This window comes from Spinacia oleracea, chromosome 3 (genome assembly GCF_020520425.1).
Source record: "Spinacia oleracea cultivar Varoflay chromosome 3, BTI_SOV_V1, whole genome shotgun sequence".
NCBI lineage: Eukaryota > Viridiplantae > Streptophyta > Magnoliopsida > Caryophyllales > Amaranthaceae > Spinacia > Spinacia oleracea.
This window is the reverse complement of record NC_079489.1, coordinates 148,269,325-148,289,829: the sequence shown is the minus strand read 5'-3', so window position 1 is coordinate 148,289,829 and position 20,505 is coordinate 148,269,325. Positions and strand designations below refer to the sequence as shown.

Genomic DNA, 20,505 nt, shown 5'->3' with positions numbered 1-20,505 from the left:
TTGGTGCATTCTGGAAAGTTTAGGGGTATTTGGTGCATTAAGGCAAACCTCGGGGGCATTTCATGAAAAATCCGTATAAAGAATAGCCTGCCTTATTTTATATTAGGTCCTTTTACACAAACGCTACCTTTGCGGGATATGCCACGTCTGACATGGATACATCAAGGTTGGTGGATTGGCAAAGTTACTGAAAATAAGTACCCTGAATAACTGATTGGGTCCTTCATTATATCTTTTCCTCTCACCGTCACCACCTTCAAACCTTTGACCTCTGCTAGTCTGCTACCTTTAACCTTTGACGACTACCACCATCGCCCCTAGTGCTCCAACGCTTTCAATACAACCGCCTTCCCAATTGTGCAATGTGTTTACCCTCCTGTTGGCAATCCTCAGCTGTGAATAGAATATCAGAACTAGTTTTTGATCCCGGGCGATGCCCCGGGTCATTATATAAAATATCATATTTATGCTACTACATAAAAAGAACGTGATTAAATGCGTCTATTATTTTCTTTCTTTACTATTTTGTCATTTATTATATTTTGTTTGTAAAGAAAGAAATCAAATGTGACATATAGGTTGGTGGATAAGTCTTTATTGTTTGAAACTTGAGGTTGAGAGTTCGAGTCTTATATTAAACAATATTTTATTTTTTTATTGTATGTAATTGCATGGAGTAAGACTCTTTAGAGAGGAAAGAGGGAGAGCGCCACGTGATAGATGAACTTGATTGTAAACGACTTTTAATATATAGTATAGATTTTGATCCATCAGATACTCTCAAGTGCCAGCGCTCCTCCACCCACTTTCCAGATCTGATCATCTCTCTGCAGCACAATTATTTCCCAGGATCATTGCATCTTCACTACTTCAAATTTATGGAAGTCTTCCACTGTTGAAACAAGCATCATTACCAAAAAGCATCAAAAGATTGATAGACATGAAAAATATTGGAATTGTTTAAAAGACTACATTGCCATTGTTCAGTGGCTATTTTATTTATTCAAATGATGGAATATGTTGCCCCTCCAACCCAGTTGCCTGTGGCTGCCTGTCACGTGGCTTTTGTACTGGTGCTGTAACATCTGGTTTATGGAGGAAAGGAAAAGAGAGGAAGGGTGGAAAGTTCTTCCGGTAATGATAGTGAACTCGTAGGTAAAAGGGAAAAAAAACACCCTCTAAGTCATTACTCTGGAAAATAACTCTTGATACACCCTTTATTTCTATGTTTATACCAGGCCATTGGTGCTGAATAAAAAATACCTATGATTTGATTTTAAAGGTTTGATCTCCAGTAGGTGTGTAGATGCAGTGGCAGATCCAGTATGGGTTCAAACTTTTTCGGGAGAAAAGGCAAAAATAAATAAATAACAAAGAGATATAAACTATTTTGCTCGAAAGGTTTATCTGTTGAGCCCAGACAGCTCGGTGGTTTTGGTTCGTGTACTTCATTCTAAATTGAAAACAGATTCCACCACGGAATCCCTTCTAGAATTTTTCTCAGTCAAATTTTTGGCTTATGCAAGCCTTTCGTTTCCTTTGTTCAGCTTGGACCATGTAAATGCAGCAAATTCATTGCTCCCAGCCTCCATCATTGTTTTTAAGTTCTTCAAATTTTTTTCCCTCATCCTTCCTGTAAAAAACAATAATAATTGCACCTCCATGTTAGTTTGTAGGTTAAGAATTTTTCTGAATATTAGATTTCATTATCACTTTGTTTGGATAAGAGGAAATGGAGAGAAAGAGAGTGAAGGGAAAGAGAGGGGAAGCGATTCTCTTGTTTGGACAAGGGGTTGGGGGAATGAGGGAGACAGAGGAATTTCCTTCCTCTTTGAGAAAGACCATCACTCCAAAATTGGAGAGATTTGGAGGGAAAATGGAGCTTCACCTCCTCCCTCTTTTCTTTCCCCTTCCTTTCCCTTCTATCTTGCTATCAAAACAAAGTTTATCTTTATCAAATTAATTATCTGATGTTTAAAGTTCCTGAACCTATACGGTATTTCTAGATTAGCCACTGCATGGATGCGAAAGAAAGAAAAGGTGACTCGATTATTTATTATAAGAAAGAAAAGGTGACTCGATTTATGTCCACGAGTGAAACTTGTTAAATCTTCTTCGAACCATATGGAAGATAGTGCTCATCCTTACTCTAGTTGCTTCTCTGCATGGGGAACTTCAATGGGAGGTTGTTTGATCATGTCATCATAGTGAGGCCAATATCTGTCTAATATAATTTGTCTTGCTTTTTTTTTCCGGTTTCATGGGTAATTCTCTCCTGTCTTCTTCTTTGCTAATTGTCATTTTCACTTATTGACAAATGGATGAAATTACTCTCTGACAGGAATGCCATCAAGGATATATCCATGGCTCTTAATATCGAGAGCTCAAATGTGGAATGTCTTTATTTAAGAGCATCTTGTCACCATGCCTTAGGGCAGCTCAAAGAAGCGGTATAAAGATTGAACTCTTATTTCCTACCTACCATTAATGCGTTTCTAAGACTAAAATTCATAGCTTTTAGTATTCAACTGATGATACCAGGTCAAAGACTATGATGCTGCTCTAGATTTGGAGTTAGATTCTATGGAGAAATTTGTGCTTCAGTGCCTTGCATTTTACCAGGTAAAGTGATTACAGTAATGTTTATAAACTATTTCCTTGTCTCACTAAGAGGCATTCCCTCTGTACCACTGGGTATGTCATAGTTGAAATAAAATTGGATCAACAATCCGATTGTTGAACTCCTGTGGAACAGTTTTTTTCCCTGATATTTTTTAATCAACTTTTACTCACTAGTTTTCATGAATCACATTCAAATAACCTACGCTGACTATTCTTTTGGTTCAAACTTCAAACCAAAGTAGAAACTATGGAATTTTAAGTAGAAGAAGGTAGCATCAAGAAAATGGACTGGCATATATCTTGTACACCGTAGCTATTACCATAATGTCTCCTCCAGGCTCCAATGTCTTGAGTGCATCAATAGCCACCATCTGCCTCCTAGTGAGGTTCTAAATGAGTCTGTGATTGTGAAGAAATTAATTGCGTTCACTGCTTACTATCTCCAATTCTTGTAATGAATGTTTGTAGAGAGACAAACATTTTCATTTTACTGTTAAAGGGAAAAAAACGTCTAAAGGAGAATTCAGTTGCATGTTTTTGTATGGTTCATGTGCCATCCTATCTAGATCAAGTAGTCAGAAATTGGTTTGACATATTTTAATTTCCTAGTATTCTTCCTTAAGTTGGATTTTATCTGATGCTAAAAATTTGACCTCCTTTGAACTGTCCATGCAGAAGGAAGTAGCACTTTATACAGCATCGAAATTAAACAGTGAGTTTTGCTGTTTTGACATTGATGGCGATATTGATCCCCTCTTTAAGGTGATATTATTGACACACTGCATATTTGCTACATTCTAATATTTTTTTCTACTTTTAATTGCTTTCATTACCTCTCTTGGAAAGGCAAAGTTTGAACTCTATTTTGCTTATAATTATTTAACTTCAAATGTGTGAACATTATCATCTCCACAAATACAACTGATATTTTTAAAGCTTTCTTTGGCTAGATATTTTCCAATAATGTGTTAATGTATGATAAATCATTCTTCCTTTCCTAGGGAGTTGCGACACGTATTCTTTTGTGTTTACAAAAAGTAAAAAAATAATTACATGTTTTTTAGAAATTTATTATCTTGAAATATGGATGCTATAGAACCAAACTCTAAGGCACTTCCTATCATAATGGGGTCTGCGCATGGTATGCAACGAGCCGTTGCTTTTAACGTCGGTAATTTAGTGTTTTGCAAAAGCCACTGTACCTGAAAACATAATATTTTGCACATGGGAAAGCTCTTGACTCTTGTTTTGGTTAATAGAATTGCTTAGAAACTTATCTTTTCTGATAAAATATCTTTTCTCCTGGAAATATAAAAACCTTCCTCATATAGTAGTATAAGATTTGACTATTCGCAGAAGATCATTAGGTTAAAGTTTCCTCTTGTTGTCTAGTGACTTGGATAGAGGGAAGTGAATTGGAGGGATCCATTTCCTTTCCCTTCCAGTAAAACAAATCCTTAGCTTCCCTCCGCTCACCTCCCTTTCTGTTCTCTCTACTTCCGTTTCCTTCCACAATGGTTATCCAAACATAGGGCGTGATGGGCGGTAGTGTTTAAGGTAACGGGTAACGTTTTGATCTAAACAAAACGCACTTGTAAAATTTATAAATGTTTGGCAAGGTAGAGGTTAAGGTAACGGATAGAGGTAGAGGTAGCAGTTGAGTAGCTTTTCTCAAACGTTAAATATATTAGCGTTTAAAGGTAGTGGGTAACGTTTGATAAAATTATAGTAAATATTTACACAATACATATAGCTTTTATTGTATTACAATCTCAACTACTACTTTACCGAACACTCATAATAATTATCCGCTAGTACGCTACTCTGACAGCTACCCGCTAGTTTTCCGAACATGGATATAGTGCCAGTGAGGTGCTGATCTTGTGTGAGTTATGATGACTTAATGCATTGTTGATGCCTTATTAAGCGAAACCGGAGACATTGATCCATTATCTAGCATCAGGACATTTTGTATTTCATGGTGCCATGTTGCACTACTTGTTTACCCTACAAACATTTGTAGGCTTGTACAAGATTTTCTAATGACCTGAAACCCTGTTAGTTGTCCCATCCGATTATAGCAGTATATGATACTGATCATGTCCTTTATTGCCAATTGCAGGAGTACTGGTGCAAAAGATTGCACCCCAAGGATGTATGTGAAAAGGTCTACAGGCAACCTACATTGCGGGACTCCCTGAAAAAGGGTAAGCTCAGGAAGCAAGATTTGGCTATGACGAAGCAGAAGACTTCTCTTATCCATGCTGCAGATTCCATTGGACAAAAGATTCAATACAATTGTGCAGGCTTCTTGCCCAACAGGCGTCAGGTGATTCTTCTGTAATGCCACTGTTTTAGTAAGAGAATTATTAGACTTTTTGCTTTCTTTTCTCTTATTAGACTTTTTGCTTTCTTTTACTATCCAATTTAAAAGTGCCACTACTGTGCTCAGCCATTATCCCCCTACCTCCTCTTCTCATTCCAAAATAAATGGATCTGAAAAAGTGAAAATGGGGACTGAAAGAATCTACTACCGGGCTTTTCTAATGGTGTGTTCTGTTCTCTATTGGCATGAAACATAGGTGCATTACCTCTTAGTCTCTTATTCATTGAATAACATCTTAACAGACATCGCCTCCTAGTGCTTGAGGCTACTGCTTGTTCAGTTGGTGTAATTTTTGATCTTGTCTTAAACTTGGTGGTTCCATTAATAGTATTCACGTAATTTTTTGCTCCTCTTTGCCCTTCCCTGACAAATATTGACAAGTATTAATCATCTTTAGCATCGAATGGCGGGATTGGCTGCTATTGAAATTGCCCAGAAAGTTTCAAGGGCCTGGCGGGCTTTGCAAGCAGAATTGAAGAATACTGGTAAAGGGACTGGAAAATATGGCAGGAGAGCTCGGAAAAAGGAAACTGTAAATTTTCCCAGTCAGAACAGAGGTGGTCCTTGTTGCAGTACTAGTAGCTCATCAGACCCTTCAACTTCATATGGAATTTTGGAAGATAGGCCAGCTGCTCGAGCGATGATGTCATGGCAAGATGTGTATTCCTTGGCTGTAAAGTGGAGACAAATCTCAGAACCTTGTGATCCTGTTGTGTGGATCAACAAGTTGAGGTAAGATGCATTATCTTGCAATTGCAACCATAGACGGGGTGCACTTCAACTCATGCATATGTTTGTGCTACTACCCATACCCATGCATATGTTTGTGCTACTACCCATACCCATATCCTTTTTCCATGATAAAATTGGAATTCTTTAAAGAAATATTTAATGTCAAGTAACATATAATATAAATACATAAGCTAAATCTTAGTAGAACAATTGTATCAAGCTTCCAATAGGGCAATCGAGCCTTGGGTACGGAAAAAACCTCAGTTGGGAGGGATGCTGCCCATCGAGGTACCCATACAAACGCCCGCGGGAGATTAGTCCACTCGCCGAAGGCGGTGGGAACTCCTTGTAGTAGAACCAAAAAAAAAAAATAGGGCAACCGGTCATAAAAATTACAGTAGAAAATTATGGTAACAGTTTTATATTTCAAATCCTCTAATTAGCTTAATTTACTAGCAGTAAACTGCACTCTTTCAATGTGATACTACTCCCTACGCTTTGAATACTTGCAATACTTGCCTCTTCCGGCGGTTTCTGAATACTCGCAACACTTCCTCTTTTGGCATGAGACCACTAATTCTTCATTGTTTCTCTCTCCTTTTTACCCCACTTGCACCAATTCTTTATTATTACTTTCGTACGCACAATTAAAATATCACTATTATCCCTACTTGCACGTTAATTTATTCATTTTCATGTACTACCCACAAATATTCCTAAAACTACGCGCAAACACAAGTGCTACGAGTATTCTGAAACAGAGGGAGTATATTAGCAAGGAGAGAAATTTAGATTTAATAGAATTAAAGAAGAAAGTAAAACTGAGGGTATTTAGCTGTCCATTTTTTTATACCTGCATAAAGTGATTTAATTTCCATTATTTCATAAAAGGGTATAGTTATCCACTCAAAATAGGGAATCAATTATGGACCATAACTGTTTTCAAACCCAAAGGATCTCTGTGATATTTCCTTATATCTGGGGTCAACTAACACCCCAAATTTATGAATACATGTTTTTTATTGCTCTGATGTGTATCAATGGAACTGCAACATAAGCTGGCGTCAACCCTTAACTCAGGCAGGTGTTGCAAAATTCAATGTATTCTTGGACTTATCTCAAGCAGCTTTTGCAAATTTTATGTATTATTAGACAATCTGTTGTAGTGTTTTTTTCTTCTGGGCAGTTATCTGGTGTACATCATGTATGGTGTCATATTTGTATTTTGTTCTAATTTGCACATGCTGGTGTTTTTAGTGTTATATCTTTTCAAATGTGTCAGAGAGAGATGAACAATAGTATCAATTCTATTTGACATGTTGGGAAAAAAAATGCTGCATTTTTGTATTGGTGGTTATTAGATATCAGGTATCCAAAATGTCAGTTTGTGTTCAGACTTCAGAGGTTCAGTGTACACCTTCTTGTTCGTGTTCTTTTGGTTTGATAGTCGGTATATTGTAAGATAAAAAAAATCTATTCTTCTGATTCATCTTTTTCTTGACTATATGTCAAAGTGATGGTTCCCCCAACTATCCCTCACCTTATTCCTAGGAAAGACATGTTCACTTTTGGATCTCTGGATCCAAATGCTTCTCTTTTTTAATGTGAACGTTCTGGTAAACCATAACACCTCTGAAGACTGGAAAGCATAAGTTTAGACTTTAGTTCTTTTTCCATTTGTCATTGTAGAATGCAGCTCCTTCCTTGATATATAGAAACGAATGACTTCTCTGCCTTTCAGTGAAGAGTTCAATGCTGGTTTTGGGTCCCATACTCCACTCATTCTAGGACAAGCAAAAGTTGTCCGCTATTTCCCTAACTTCAACAGGTAATATGATATCCTTCTGCCTTCTAATGTAGACTGAAGCCTCTGGTGACACCCCTTTTTGATTTTCTGTACCTCAGAACCCTTGATGCTGCCAAGGCTGCAATAAAGGAAAAGAAATATGCATGCAGCAAGGCAGATGCTGTTATCAACTTATCTGACAACAGAAAATTGCAAGATGTAAGTGAAATATTTTCCATCTAGGTAATTTATGTCTTTTTCTGCATTGGTACATGCTTATTCTATTTATTTTAAGTGCATTATTGATATTACTATAACTGGACATCTTTCTGCTCTATGTGCCAAATGATATGCATGAAACTGGTCTGTTAAATTTGTAATATTCGTACAATAGAAATAAATACTTCCTTCGTTCCTTAAATATCTCACCATTTTGTTTTTTACACTAAACCTTTGGTCATCTTTTGTGATTCATACATAAGAAAAATTGTAGTCATGTGGGATCTTGTTAGATTTGTATCGGGTATATATTTTCTAATTATCAATTTTTTATAACATTTTACTTATACATAATTTGAGATATTAAGAGACAAAGTGATGTGTTGGAGAGCGTAAAGTCAACCATGGTGCAGTATTTAAGAAACGGGGAAGTATTAAATATGTGTTACTAACATAACAGTGATGACAATAAACACTAGATGAATCTGATGATTGGTGGGGTCTACTACCACCACCATCCCACCCCCCCCCCCCCCCCCGGGTCCCCCGTGGTAATTTTTAGTTTATTACTGGGCCAAATATAATGTTTTCTGTGAATATGTCCAATTGGTATTATTTTCTGTTGTCCATCCCTGATAAATCTCAGTTGCTCATTTGCATTAGCTTGCTTCTTGATGAGTCCATTTGTTTTATACTTATTTGTTTTTTATTTTTCCTTTACAAGTGCCTTTCAAATCTAGTTAGTAATTAAATTTATCAACTATCTGCAGATTATGCTTGCGGATACCTGCTCTGATCTTCACAAAAGTGTTGGCGAGGACTTTTGGGTGTCTACATGGTGCAGAAGTATGGCATCTGAGGGGTAAGTATTTGCTTGAGATTTTTCTAAAATATGGCTTTAGCACGATTTTATGTGTATGAAGTACCTCCGAAAATGAAAAAAAAAAAACATTATCCTTTCTTCTTGTTATCTTCTTTGATATTGTAGTCATGTAGGCTGGGATTACTCTAGTAGTTGAATTCATGGTTAATAAACTGACTACTTGTTGTTTGGCTCTCTCAGCAAGCAGTTGGAGGGGACAAGAATCACCCTTCTGAAATCGTATGATTTAAGTTCTTTGATTTGCGTGATTAGTCTGGCATATTTGGTTTTCCATTTTCCTAAATATCCTTCTGCCAACACTTATTATGGCTTTCTGCAATTTCTTTTTAGGGGAGAACGTGGATTTGATTTTGCCATAAGAACGCCTTGTACACCTTCTAGATGGAATGAGTTTGATATTGAAATGGCAACAGCATGGGAGGTTTGTGCATAAATTGTTGTTTGCTCCTGACATTTGTGCTTTCTGTTTCTTCCTGGTTCAATATTTCTTTTGGATTTGTTTGTATTATATTTCTAAAGCTGTTAGTTATCTATAGTTCTGGAACGCAAATTTTACTGCATCTTATTTTTTGTAGTTCAACGTAAAGATGTTAATTTGATATTTGAACTTTGAACCTTGATCGGAGGCTTTTGATATCCTAAGATATGAATATTGTTACCTGTAATAAGTATTCTTTCCAGGGTGCAATCTAGAGAACTTGAACCAGTAAACCTCTTCACAGAGATCTTTTTCCAAGAAAAATATACTTTCGTATTTCTTTTTTCAATCATCTGCTTTCCTACTTGTGAAGTTGTGTAAAGAAGATTTTTTTTTCTATTGAGATGCCGGATACGTTGTTGTGTAATTCTTTGAAGTGAAACATACTATTCAGGCTATGATTTGGAAAGAAAGTTTATATTCTCTGCTTCATTTGGGTGTCGGACAATTTGGCATACATATCAACGCTCAATATTTGGTCTTATCATGTATTTTGCTAGATTTAGAGACATAAGATCCAACCTAGTCGTTTTTCCTTGGAAAAAATAAATGTGGTGTACTATTTAAATCTATCTTGCTGGTTAACATTCAGCGCATAACAATGTTTTTATATCGTGTTTTCACCTTTTTCAAGACTGATAGAATCAGAAACTGCATTTGTTGCTTCTATGTTTCCTGATGTAAAGGATCTATTGTGTTTGTAGGCTCTGTGCAATGCTTATTGTGGGGAGGCTTATGGGTCTTCTGATTTCAATGCCCTTGAAAATGTGAGAGATGCAATTTTAAGGATGACATACTACTGGTATGACAGCTTTAATCACTTGCTTCCATTTTGCTTGTTCAGATTGTGGTAGTGGTGATGATTTTATCTTTTGTTGTATAGCACATTGTAATTTTAGTTCCTGATTGTGTAAAGGTTTTTAGATTAGTCTGTGTACTGTCTGTTATGTTGAGATGTTGGACTTTGTTTTTCGCTTATTGATCTTTTTCGTTAGTTTGTAGATTAATTTTAGTTTGGGGTGCTTTCAGCTACCCTGGTATTATTCTTCTTAGGTAGATTTGAGAGGCTGACATACATTGCATAGTTGACTTCCCCCTGTTAAGGGTTAGGAGAAGACTTATTCGGCTAGGTCTGGGTTAAGTTTTGTTTGCCTTGACAGGACTAGGGCTTGGGTGTTCGTGCACTCCTATGCTATTACCTTCCTCACAGCTGTTTGCCTGTTTGGATGATTTAGGTTGGGCATCTTTACACTGAAAACATTTTACACCAAACCAAACGTAGTCTAGATGTATGTGATGTTGCCTTCTGCTGAAAGGATTGTGCATACAAATCTACTACTCAGGTCCATGCCTAAAGGAAACTTCATCTTTGACCTTCTCGTAGATTGTGGATATTAAGAAATACCCATTTAACCCCTTCAATATGTCTTTCTCGAAACTCATGTCGTACTCGTAAGATCCCAGGTTAAAATTTTGGTACATGATTATAAGATGAAACTCTCTAAGTTTACCACCCTTATAAAGTTTCTCGGAACTCATGTCGTGCTCTTAAAGTTTATTTTCCCTTTAAACAACTCCTGAAGTAGTAATATTTTGGACAAGTGAGTAATCAATCTGAGACGATGTATCTAATAGGGAGTTCTTGGCTCGATTTGATATGACTTTGCAGGTATAATTTCATGCCACTATCCAGAGGTTCTGCTGTGGTCGGGTTTGTAGTTTTGCTTGGATTGTGTCTTGCAGCAAATATGGAGTTCACTGAGAATGTTCCAGAAGGATTGCAAGTTGACTGGGAAGCTATTCTTACTTTCGATCCTGACTCCTTTATGGAGTCTGTGAAGAAATGGTTGTATCCAAATCTTAAGGTGACAACATCTTGGAAAGACTACCCAGATGTTGCATCAACCCTTTCAACTACTGGATCCGTCATTGCTGCTCTCAGCACTTACAACAACTGAAACCTTTTGATTTACAATGAGGTAAATAAAGAGTACACGCTATTCCTCCATTTCTAAAGAAGACTGCTACTACATGGATTTTTAAGAGAAGACTTTGAAAATGAGCCTAGCGAGGTTTAGGACGAAACATGGAGTATATTTTACCTATTTCATTTCTCATACTCTCTTGTTTCGTAACGTTCTACTCGCTTACTGTAGGCTCTTGCTTCTAAGAAAGTTCGAGAAAAGTGAGTGGATGTAAGAAAAAGGTGGGTAAAGTAGGAGAGACTGTATAAAAAGGTGGGTGGATTAAGGAAAAAAAAAAGAAGATAAAGTAAGAGAGAATGAGTGTAAATGTTAGGAGGAAATGGGATAAGATGATAAAAGATATTTGCCAAAATAGAATAAAGTAGGAGTGAGTAGAATTTTATGAAACAACCCAAAACGGAAAGTGAGTAGAACATTATGAAACAGAATGAATACTTGATTCTGCTGGTATTTTAAGTACGGAGTAGATCACAGTTTCATGGTATATTCTATAGAATGTTTTGGATCTTTTTTCCTTTTGTGATTTACTTGTAAGTTATCCTGTAAATGTGTAATGGTGTGCAAGTGTCATCTGGAATTACTCACACTTCTAACTGTTTATATGCAGTGAAAATGCTTGTGTTCGTTGCTGTGGCATGTATTCTCATGGTGGAAAAAGGAGCCGTGGTTGAGATTGATGTAAAACACACCACAATTGACTGTGGTTGAGCCTTACCTATTCATCATTATAACTGTTGTATGTTGTACATTAATTTTTCTATATTTAATTTGTTATTTTCTCAGTTATAAAAATTCCCCCAGTAAATTTCATACTTGTATTAATTCTTTAGGAATAGTGTTAGTTTGTTCCTGTGTGGGATGTTCATTTCCTCCCAACTTTCGGAACCTATGTGTATCTTTAAGAAGATTGCATATATGCTTTGTATAGAAAATAAAGGTTTCTTCATTTTGTTGGATAAAACATGCATTGCAGGTAAAATACTCACTTCTACTCCAAAACTGTACAAAGTTCTCGCTCTCTCCATTTCTAAAAGATTGCCCCAATTTTCATTTCGGTATATCTCTTTGAGTTTGCTCCATATCATTTATGGTGTGAGTTCCTCACAGGTTTTCTCTCGCACACTAATATTTAATATAGCAAAAAGATAAGAATATCAACCCACTTGTTCTTCTTTTGCCTTCTCCTTTAATAAAGTGAAAATTATGGTTTCGGGCAATATTTTAGGGTCGGGGGGGAGTATATGTTGAGAGTGAAATCAAAGATTGTAAGCTAGTACTCTCTGTGTCCTCAAAGGTTGTCCCGTATGCCATATAGAAGTATTTATTTGCCTCATATGTTTTTCGTTTGTTGTCGTCTCACATGTCTCTCCTTTTATACAACCGGGTACTCCGATTATTTAATCTAGGTGAAAAGACAAATTTACCAAATTACTAGATTTTGAGTTTTCTCTTTAAAAAGTTTTTTTTTTTTAAAAAAAAAAAAAAAAAAAAAAAACCTTTGGGTGTGAAGAGAAAAAAAACACCAATAAATAGTACTCCCTCCATTTCTTTTTTATCTTCCTGTTTCTATAAATTTCGTTCCTATTTGATCTTCCTGTTTCTATTTTGGGATATGACTTTTTACCATAAATTTCTCCACCATCCTTTATTAGGTGCCACGTAGATATTCATTCACATTTCCCTATTCAACCCCCCAACCTCACTTTTATGATTTTTTATTACTTTCATAAAAATATCTTCTCTCTCCTTCATTTCTTTATTACTTTCTTCATTTATTTATTATTTTCTCTTACACCCAATCATTACTCTTACACTCAATCATTAAAAGATTCCAGTTTCTTAATTTCCACCCAAAACTCCAAACAGGAAGATCAAAAAGAAACGGATGGAGTATGAAACTAGATTTTAGCCCGTGCGATGCACGGATTCTATTAAATTGTTATGTTTAAATAAAAATCCTACTACCACTTTTATATATTAGATTAGATTAGTTTTTTATTTTGCATTGAATTTCATTTTAGATTTTTTTTTTTAATTATGAAAGTGTTTTTTTGGATGAAATTGTATATGGGTAATATTATTAACACAAAATCTTGTTTAAAATGGGTGTACAATAAATTATTGTACACCAAGCCCATATTAGGCAATCCCGATTATTTGGCACGTGTGAAGTGTAATTATTTTTTATTTTTTTTTTTAATTGGGGGAAGGCAATCCCGATTTCATTCGTTCTTCTTTCTTCTTCGTTGTTCTCTCTTTTCTCTCTCCTCTCTCCCTCTTCTGCGATTTGTGCTGCGATTTGTGCTGCGATTTCTTCGCGATTTCAACTGCAATTTCTCTCTTCTGCATCTCAACCGCAACTTCTTGCGATTTCTTCTGCAATTTCTTCGCGATTTTGCTACATTTACCTCGACAGTTCATCCAGGTTAGTTTTCTACCTATTTTCTTTGATTTTTCGTATTTTGATAATTAGGTTTAATTATTTTAGTTGTTCTACTTGAATTATTCTTCCAATTATGTCACGTTTTGTTTGTGTTGCTTCGAATTTGTATTTGTGTGTATTGATTTAGGTTTTTCTTCAACGATCGTTTGTTTTTGCTGCGATTTTGTTCCTTTGCACAGATAGCTTCTTTGCTGCGATTTTGTTTCTTTGCTGTGATTTCAATTTTGTGCTTTAATTTCTGTTATATAAATGTTAAAGTTTATAAATCTGTTAATAAGTTAAGGTTATTCACCTAATAGTGAAGAACATTTGAATTCAAAGTTGCAAGCACGTGAATCATTGAATCTGTATCAAAGTTGCAAGGATAATTGAGTTAAAGTTGAGGATTATAGAGTTAAAGTTAGGATTTTAGAGTTAAAGTTGAGGGTTCTAAAGTTAAAGTTTAGGATTCTGTAGTTAAAGTTTAGGGTAATTGAGTTAAAGTTGAGGGTTTAGAGTTAAAGTTGAGGGTTCTAATGTTAAAGTTGAGGGTTCTAATGTTAAAGTTGAGGATTCTGTAGTTAAAGTTTAGGATAATTGAGTTAACTTTAACTGTGAATAACTTAACTTTAATTGGTAATAGTCTAACTTTCACGTTTTTACCTTTCTACAACTAAATTGAGTCTTTCAATCTGTTTTATTTCACTGTTGTACTTTGTTGTGTTAAAGTTATAGTTTTATATAATTAAGTTATGGAAATTGGCATAAAAGTTAAGACAGTTTTCAATCATTTAAGACTTAACTTTTCTATTAATATCTTAACTTTAACAGTTAAATCTATTACTTTTATATTTACAAATTTTTCATCTAATGGGAGTTTAACTTTTGCAGTGAATTTTGACATCATTGAATCATGCCGAGAAGTAAAACTGTTAATGTGAAGGAGATTTTACAAGAAGATGATGACATTCAATATCCAGATTCAGAAAATATTGAATATGATGACGATGATGACGATGTTGTTTATGAAGATGATGAGGATGTTAATACTGATGAGGACCAGGACGAGAACTGGGAACAGGATGAGAACGGGGACGAGGACGAGGACGAGGATGTTAATGCTGGCTTGGTTAAACCGACAGGCAAAGGGAAGAAGAAGCCGGGAGTCATGGTTAAGAGTGAGTTGGTTGAAATAAAAACCAAAGGGAAGAAGGCAAGGATTAAGGCTGAGGTTGATGCTAATGTTCCTGTTGATGCTGAAAATGATGTCCAGATGTGAGTTTTACAATTTGTTTTATTTCTCAATTTGAACTTTTCTGTGTTAAAGTTGTTTTATAAAGTTAAGGACTCTGAAGTTAAAGTTGAGATTTTTGTAGTTAAAGTTAAGAATTTTGTAGTTAAAGTTAAAGTTAAGAATCCTAAAGTTAAAGTTTATGATTTTGAAATTAAAGTTAAGGATTCTAAATTAAAAGTTTAGGATTCTAAAGTTAAAGTTAAGATTTCTAAATTTAAAGTTTAAGGATTCTGAACTTAAAGTTGAGGATTTTGAAGTTAAAGTTAAGGATTTTGAAGTTAAAGTTGAGGATTTTGATGTTAAAGTCAAATCTTACAAACAAGATTTCTAAATATAAAGTTAAGGATTTTGACTTTTTTCTCCTAACTTTACCTGCTAAAAGTCAACTTTTTCCTTTTAAATATTACAGCTGTACTTATGTAGGTTAAAGTTATGGTATTTGTTGTAAATATTAAGAAATTCTTCCATCATCAGAAACATAACTTTTACTGTTAATTACCAAACTTTAACTGCTAAAAGTCTAACTTTTACCTATTTAACTTTTTTTCAGCTTGGATGGGGGTTGCAGTACTTCAAACTTGACTACCCAGTGTAGACCAACTGCTTTGTTAGCTGTCATAGAAACATTCAATTCAAATCAAATTAAGTCTGTTTCAGAAATTGGATTCGGTTGGTTGTTATCTTTACCTACGCAAACTTCAAAGTTAGATACAACATTATTTCCCTGGTTGATTGATCATTTTGATCCTGTTAGTTGGTTGTTTAAAATTGAAGCTGGAAAGGAATTCATATTTAGTCCATGTGATGTGCATGATGTGTTTCTTCTCCCATTACATTCTGACAATCCTATTGTAGATAGCAGCACTAGGACTAAGGATGTAGGTTTGAAAAATCAGTGGAGAGACTACTTTAAAGTTAAAAAAAATGCAACCATTCCATTGCGTCTGTTGGAGATTAAGATGGGTGAATTAGTGGAAGGTGGAGAAATGTTCAAGCGAATATTTGTGATGTTTGCATTCTCTGTTTTCTTAGCTCCTATAGCTAATAGGACTGCTGATTTGGGTTTAGTTAAAGTTCTTGAGGATGTAGATGAAATAAAGAATCTTGATTGGTGTGGATATGTCCACGAGAGACTTTGTCGGGCTATTAGGAAGCATAAAACTTCAGGCTGCCAGGGTAACGTTGGTGGTTGTTTATGGGTTTTACAAGTTGTCTATTTTCATCGCCTTCAATTTAGAGGCATTGCAGAGAGTTGTAGTCTTCCGTTGATGAAGCATTGGTCTGGTACTAAAATTCATGAAAGGCTTGTTTTGGAAAAGGATTCATCTTGCTTTGGCAGTGGTTTATTAAATACAGTGACCTACCCTGTTTGTCAAAAGTTGGGTTTTGAAGAAGGTTTTGCCAAGATTTGTGGTAGGCATGATGCTGTGAACGATGATGAGAACCATATACGGTTCGTCATTCCTGATGGGCAATTGTCAAATTCAGCAATTCAATCAATTTCAACTGATGTAAGTTTCTTCTCAACATTTTTATAGTTATTTCTCTTTTATTAAAATTTTTATTCTAGTTTTGAGATTTGATTCTAAAATTAAAGGTAAAGATTCTAAAGTTAAAGTTATGGATTATGTATTTAAAGTTAAGGACTTTGATGTTAAAGTTGAGGATTTTGAAGTTAAAGTTAGGGATTCTAAAGTTAAAGTTAAGGATTATGTATTTAAAGTTAAGGACTTTAATGTTAAAGTTGAGGATTTTGAAGTTAATGTTAAGGATCCTAAAGTTAAAGTTTAGAATTCTAAAATTATTTCAAGGATTCTGAACTTAAAGTTTAGGATATTAAAGTTAAAGTTAAGGATTCTGAACTTGAAAGTTTAGGATTTTAAAGTTAAAGTTAAGGATTCGAAATTTAAAGTTATGGTTTCTGAAGTTAAAGTTTAGGTTTCAGTAGTCTAACTTTTAAGTTCAAAAGTCTAACTTTTAATTCAAAAAGTCTAACTTTTCCCGAATCTTGAAGGAAATGCATGCGGAGTTTTTGAGAATGAAGAGGAACTTGGAAATTGTTTCAAATTTTCATTTGAAACAACTTGAAGCTGTAGCAGCACTGAGGCGACGTTCATCTCCATCGCTGTCGGATGATGATTTGGATCCAAGGTATTATGCCATGATGCAAGAATTGGCTGAGATGGTAGTTTCAGTTCAGTCTATGCCAGGAGGTTTGGAGAACATATATTGTGATGGAAAACCTAATGCTATACCTCAAGATGATAGTCCAAATAAAAAGATCCAAGGAGTTCTTGATGAAATTAATGTCAATGAAACTGCTAACAAGACTGCTGTACAGTGTGAAGAACCTCATATTGTTGATGCTACCACTGATCCAGCTCAGCAGACCAATCAAGGTGCAACTTTACTCTATTTCAGTTTACTATATGTTCAAACTTAGAAATATCTAAAAAAACTTTAACCTTTTCACATTAAATGATAAGGAATCATTTATTCTACTACAGGCGCAACTTTGGAGGTTGATGTACAGCCAAGCTTATCTGAGCAGCTGGTTGTACCTCTTCCAATTGTTGAACCTCTTCCAAGTGTTGAACCTCTTGCAAGTGCTGAAACTGCTCCAAAAGAATTAAAAGTTTACGAGCCTACTGTCGGTTATCATTCCATTATACACTCTTCTTTAGCTGATGGCAAGGCTAAAATTGGAATTCCATGTGGAAAGGTTAACACTGAACCATTCCTTGTCGGACATTTCATGCGTTTCTACAAGAGGAACATGAAACGTTTGCCCGAGTTGTATCAAGAAGTTGCTGATTATTGCCTTCTGGATGATCCTGTCGTAGTGAAGGCAGAGTAAGTCTTTTAATTGTCCTAACTTTAAGTACAAAAGGTTTAACTTTAACTTAATAAATCTTAACTTTTTTTTTTTTAGGGAAACTTTGGTCTGGTTTGATACCGTACATATGATTCAAAGAGAGGATATGTTGTCACTTGCTGAAGATCAAGAGATCTATTTGTCTATTATTGAGTGTTGGGCATTAATGATAAATGCAAATGAAATGAAACATGCCTCACCGCCTTCAAAATTCTGTTTTGGTGTCCGCCAAAGTGTGAGTTTCTTAAATTGTGTAGTAGTTTAGTAAAAGTTAACATATTTTTAGGAAATGTTTGTGTTGTACTAATTTGTTTGTTTTCCCTTGTAGGAAATTTTGGAACTTCTTTGGCAAGATTCAACTAACGAGGCTGCTATGGATCAGCTTCTAATTTGTTGGAAAGAGTGGATTGATATTTACAACAATGGCTTTGACATCACCTGTGTTGATCTGGTCAGTTATTACTTGGCATCACCTCAAAATTAAATTAAGGATTCTAAATTTAAAGTCAAGTTTTATGAAGTTAAAGTTTAGGATCTAATGTTAAAGTTAAGGTTTCTGAAGTTAGAGTTTACCATAATTGAGTTAAAGTTGAGAATTTTAGAGTTAAAGTTGAGGGTTCTAAAATTCTCAACTTTAACTGAATTATCCTTAACTTTAACTTCAGAAACCTTAACTTTAAGTTTAGAATCCTAAAATTCAACTTGTAACATTAAATTTTTCTGAAGTTAAAGTTAAGGATTCTAAATTTAAAGTTAAGGTTTCTGAAGTTAAAGTTTATGATAATTGAGTTAAAGTAGAGGATTTTAGAGTTAAAGTTGAGGATTTTAGAGTTAAAGTTGAGGGTTCTAAAGTTAAAGTTTAGCATTCTGTTGTTAAAGTTTAGACCTGAAATTAAAGTTTTGGAGTCTGAAGTTGTAATTAAGGTATCTGAACTTAAAGTTTAAGATTTTAAAGTTAAAGTTTAGGCATTTGAACTTAAAGTTAAGGTATCCAAAGTTAAAGTTTAGGATTCTGAAGTTAAAGTTTACTTTCACTAGTTTAAGTTTTGTTTTTGTGTATCTATTAACATCACAATATGTTTTGTTTTTGTAGGTTTTTGTTCCTTTTTTTCGAGAACGCCACTTTTTCCTATTTGTGTTGAATTTGAAAACCAAAACGATGCAACACGTGGACAATCTTGTGTATGATGAAGCTCAAATCATTGATTTGGAAAGTTTTTCAACAACTCTGGTAATTACCTCTAGTCAATTTAAGAATGTTGAATTACCGGTTCAACTTTCTTTTTTCTGTTACAAACCAATAAATGTGTTTAATATTGTTTTCAGTGTGATCTCCTGGGTACTTTCCTTGATGATAGAGGCAATAATCATGAAGGTGATATTGGAACGTACCCCATGGAGGAGATTGAGTTTGATTGGAAGACTGCAAAAGGTTCTGACCTTGATTGTGGAATTTATACAATGATTAGTATGTTGACATTTGAAGGAATCAAATGTAGCTGTCCTGATTTGAAAGAGGTTAGAATTTTTTCGAATCATAACTTTTAAGTCAAAATTCCTAACTTTTACAGCAATTTGCTTAACTTTTATTAGCCTTATTTATTTTGGAATTTAAAATGATGTTGATAATGTTATTCTTTTTTTTTTCAAATAATACAGCCCCGTAAAAGGATTGTTCTGCGTGCCGAAATATGTGCCACACTTGTGTTATCTGACATGAATGACAAACGGGCAGAAGTTCTCAATAAACTTGCTGATTTCAATTCCAAACGAGTAGATGTCTATCCACATGTGGTAACCAGGAGGAAGCAAAAATTGGCAAATGATAGGAAGTTGAAGAAAGAAGCTGCCAAAAAGGAGAAGGAAGTTGAAAAGAAAGCAGAGGAGAATGCCAATGAGAACAAGAAACCAGAGGGTAAAATTGCACAGGAGAATGCCAATGAGAACGAGAAACCAGAGGGTAATATGGCAGAGATGAATAACAATGTGGCAGATGTGAATGATAATGCGGCAGAGGGCAACGAACAACCGTTGAAGACTTTTACTTCAAGAAAACGTCTTAAAAGGAATGTAGCAGATGCATCTGTCCCCGAAAATGTAGGACCACCAGAGAAGAAGCAAGCTCCTACCAAACGGACGGCAAAGAAACCTGCAGCATGAAATTTTAATATTAGTTTTAAAGTTCATCAAAACTCTAAGTACAATAATCTTAACTTTTACATTTTCACAAAAATATTTCTCTAGAGTATAATGCCATTTTTGTGTATATATGGCATATAATTTTGGTTTTTGGTGATGTTCAGTAGAACATGGAAACATGTATTTTTAAAGTTGTTGATTCTATGGTTAAAGTTAAGATTATTATTTTTAAAGTTAGCCCTGTTATTGTTATAGTTAAGATCAACTTTAAGAATAATATTGGTTTTTGGTAATGTTCAGTTTCTGTAAAAGTTTAGGATAATTTAGTTAAAGTTGAGGGTTCTTAAGTTAAAGTTTAGGATTCTGTTGTTAAAGTTTAAGCATCTGAAGTTGAAGTTTTGGAGTCTGAAGTTATAATTAAGGTTTCTGAACTTAAAGACTTAGATTTTAAAGTTAAAGTTTAGGCATTTGAAGTTAAAGTTAAGGAATCCAAAGTTAAATTTAGGATTCTGAGTTAAAGTTGAGGATAATTGAGTTAAAGTTGAGGATTATAGAGTTAAAGTTAGGGTTTTAGAGTTAAAGTTGAAGGTTCTAAAATTAAAGTTTAGGATTCTGCTGTTAAAGTTTAGGATAATTAAGTTAAAGTTGAGGATTATAGAGTTAAAGTTAGGGTTTTAGAGTTAA

General features: G+C 34.7%; 2 protein-coding genes across 2 annotated transcripts in view; both read left to right on the top strand.

Annotated features, from left to right (window-relative positions):
* LOC110776769 (suppressor of RPS4-RLD 1) overlaps positions 1-12,037 on the top strand; it is a 37,702-nt gene extending 25,665 nt beyond the window's left edge. Inside the window, exons 12-24 of the mRNA XM_056840905.1 lie at positions 2,342-2,450; positions 2,542-2,622; positions 3,298-3,384; positions 4,745-4,951; positions 5,406-5,740; positions 7,482-7,568; positions 7,646-7,745; positions 8,516-8,607; positions 8,809-8,847; positions 8,959-9,049; positions 9,811-9,908; positions 10,776-11,085; positions 11,699-12,037. Coding sequence (XP_056696883.1) covers positions 2,342-2,450; positions 2,542-2,622; positions 3,298-3,384; positions 4,745-4,951; positions 5,406-5,740; positions 7,482-7,568; positions 7,646-7,745; positions 8,516-8,607; positions 8,809-8,847; positions 8,959-9,049; positions 9,811-9,908; positions 10,776-11,064 — 1,615 coding nt within the window. The 3' untranslated portion in view covers positions 11,065-11,085; positions 11,699-12,037. The remainder of the gene's footprint in view (positions 1-2,341; positions 2,451-2,541; positions 2,623-3,297; positions 3,385-4,744; positions 4,952-5,405; positions 5,741-7,481; positions 7,569-7,645; positions 7,746-8,515; positions 8,608-8,808; positions 8,848-8,958; positions 9,050-9,810; positions 9,909-10,775; positions 11,086-11,698) is intronic.
* Positions 12,038-13,274: 1,237 nt separating this feature from the next.
* Positions 13,275-20,054, top strand: LOC110798566 (uncharacterized). The gene is made up of 7 exons (XM_056840904.1): positions 13,275-13,516; positions 14,405-14,788; positions 15,358-16,318; positions 18,011-18,133; positions 18,776-18,913; positions 19,009-19,200; positions 19,342-20,054. The coding sequence occupies exons 2-7, from the start codon at positions 14,427-14,429 to the stop codon at positions 19,840-19,842; spliced, it is 2,277 nt and encodes a 758-aa protein (XP_056696882.1). The 5' UTR covers positions 13,275-13,516; positions 14,405-14,426; the 3' UTR covers positions 19,843-20,054.
* Positions 20,055-20,505: the final 451 nt, after the last annotated feature.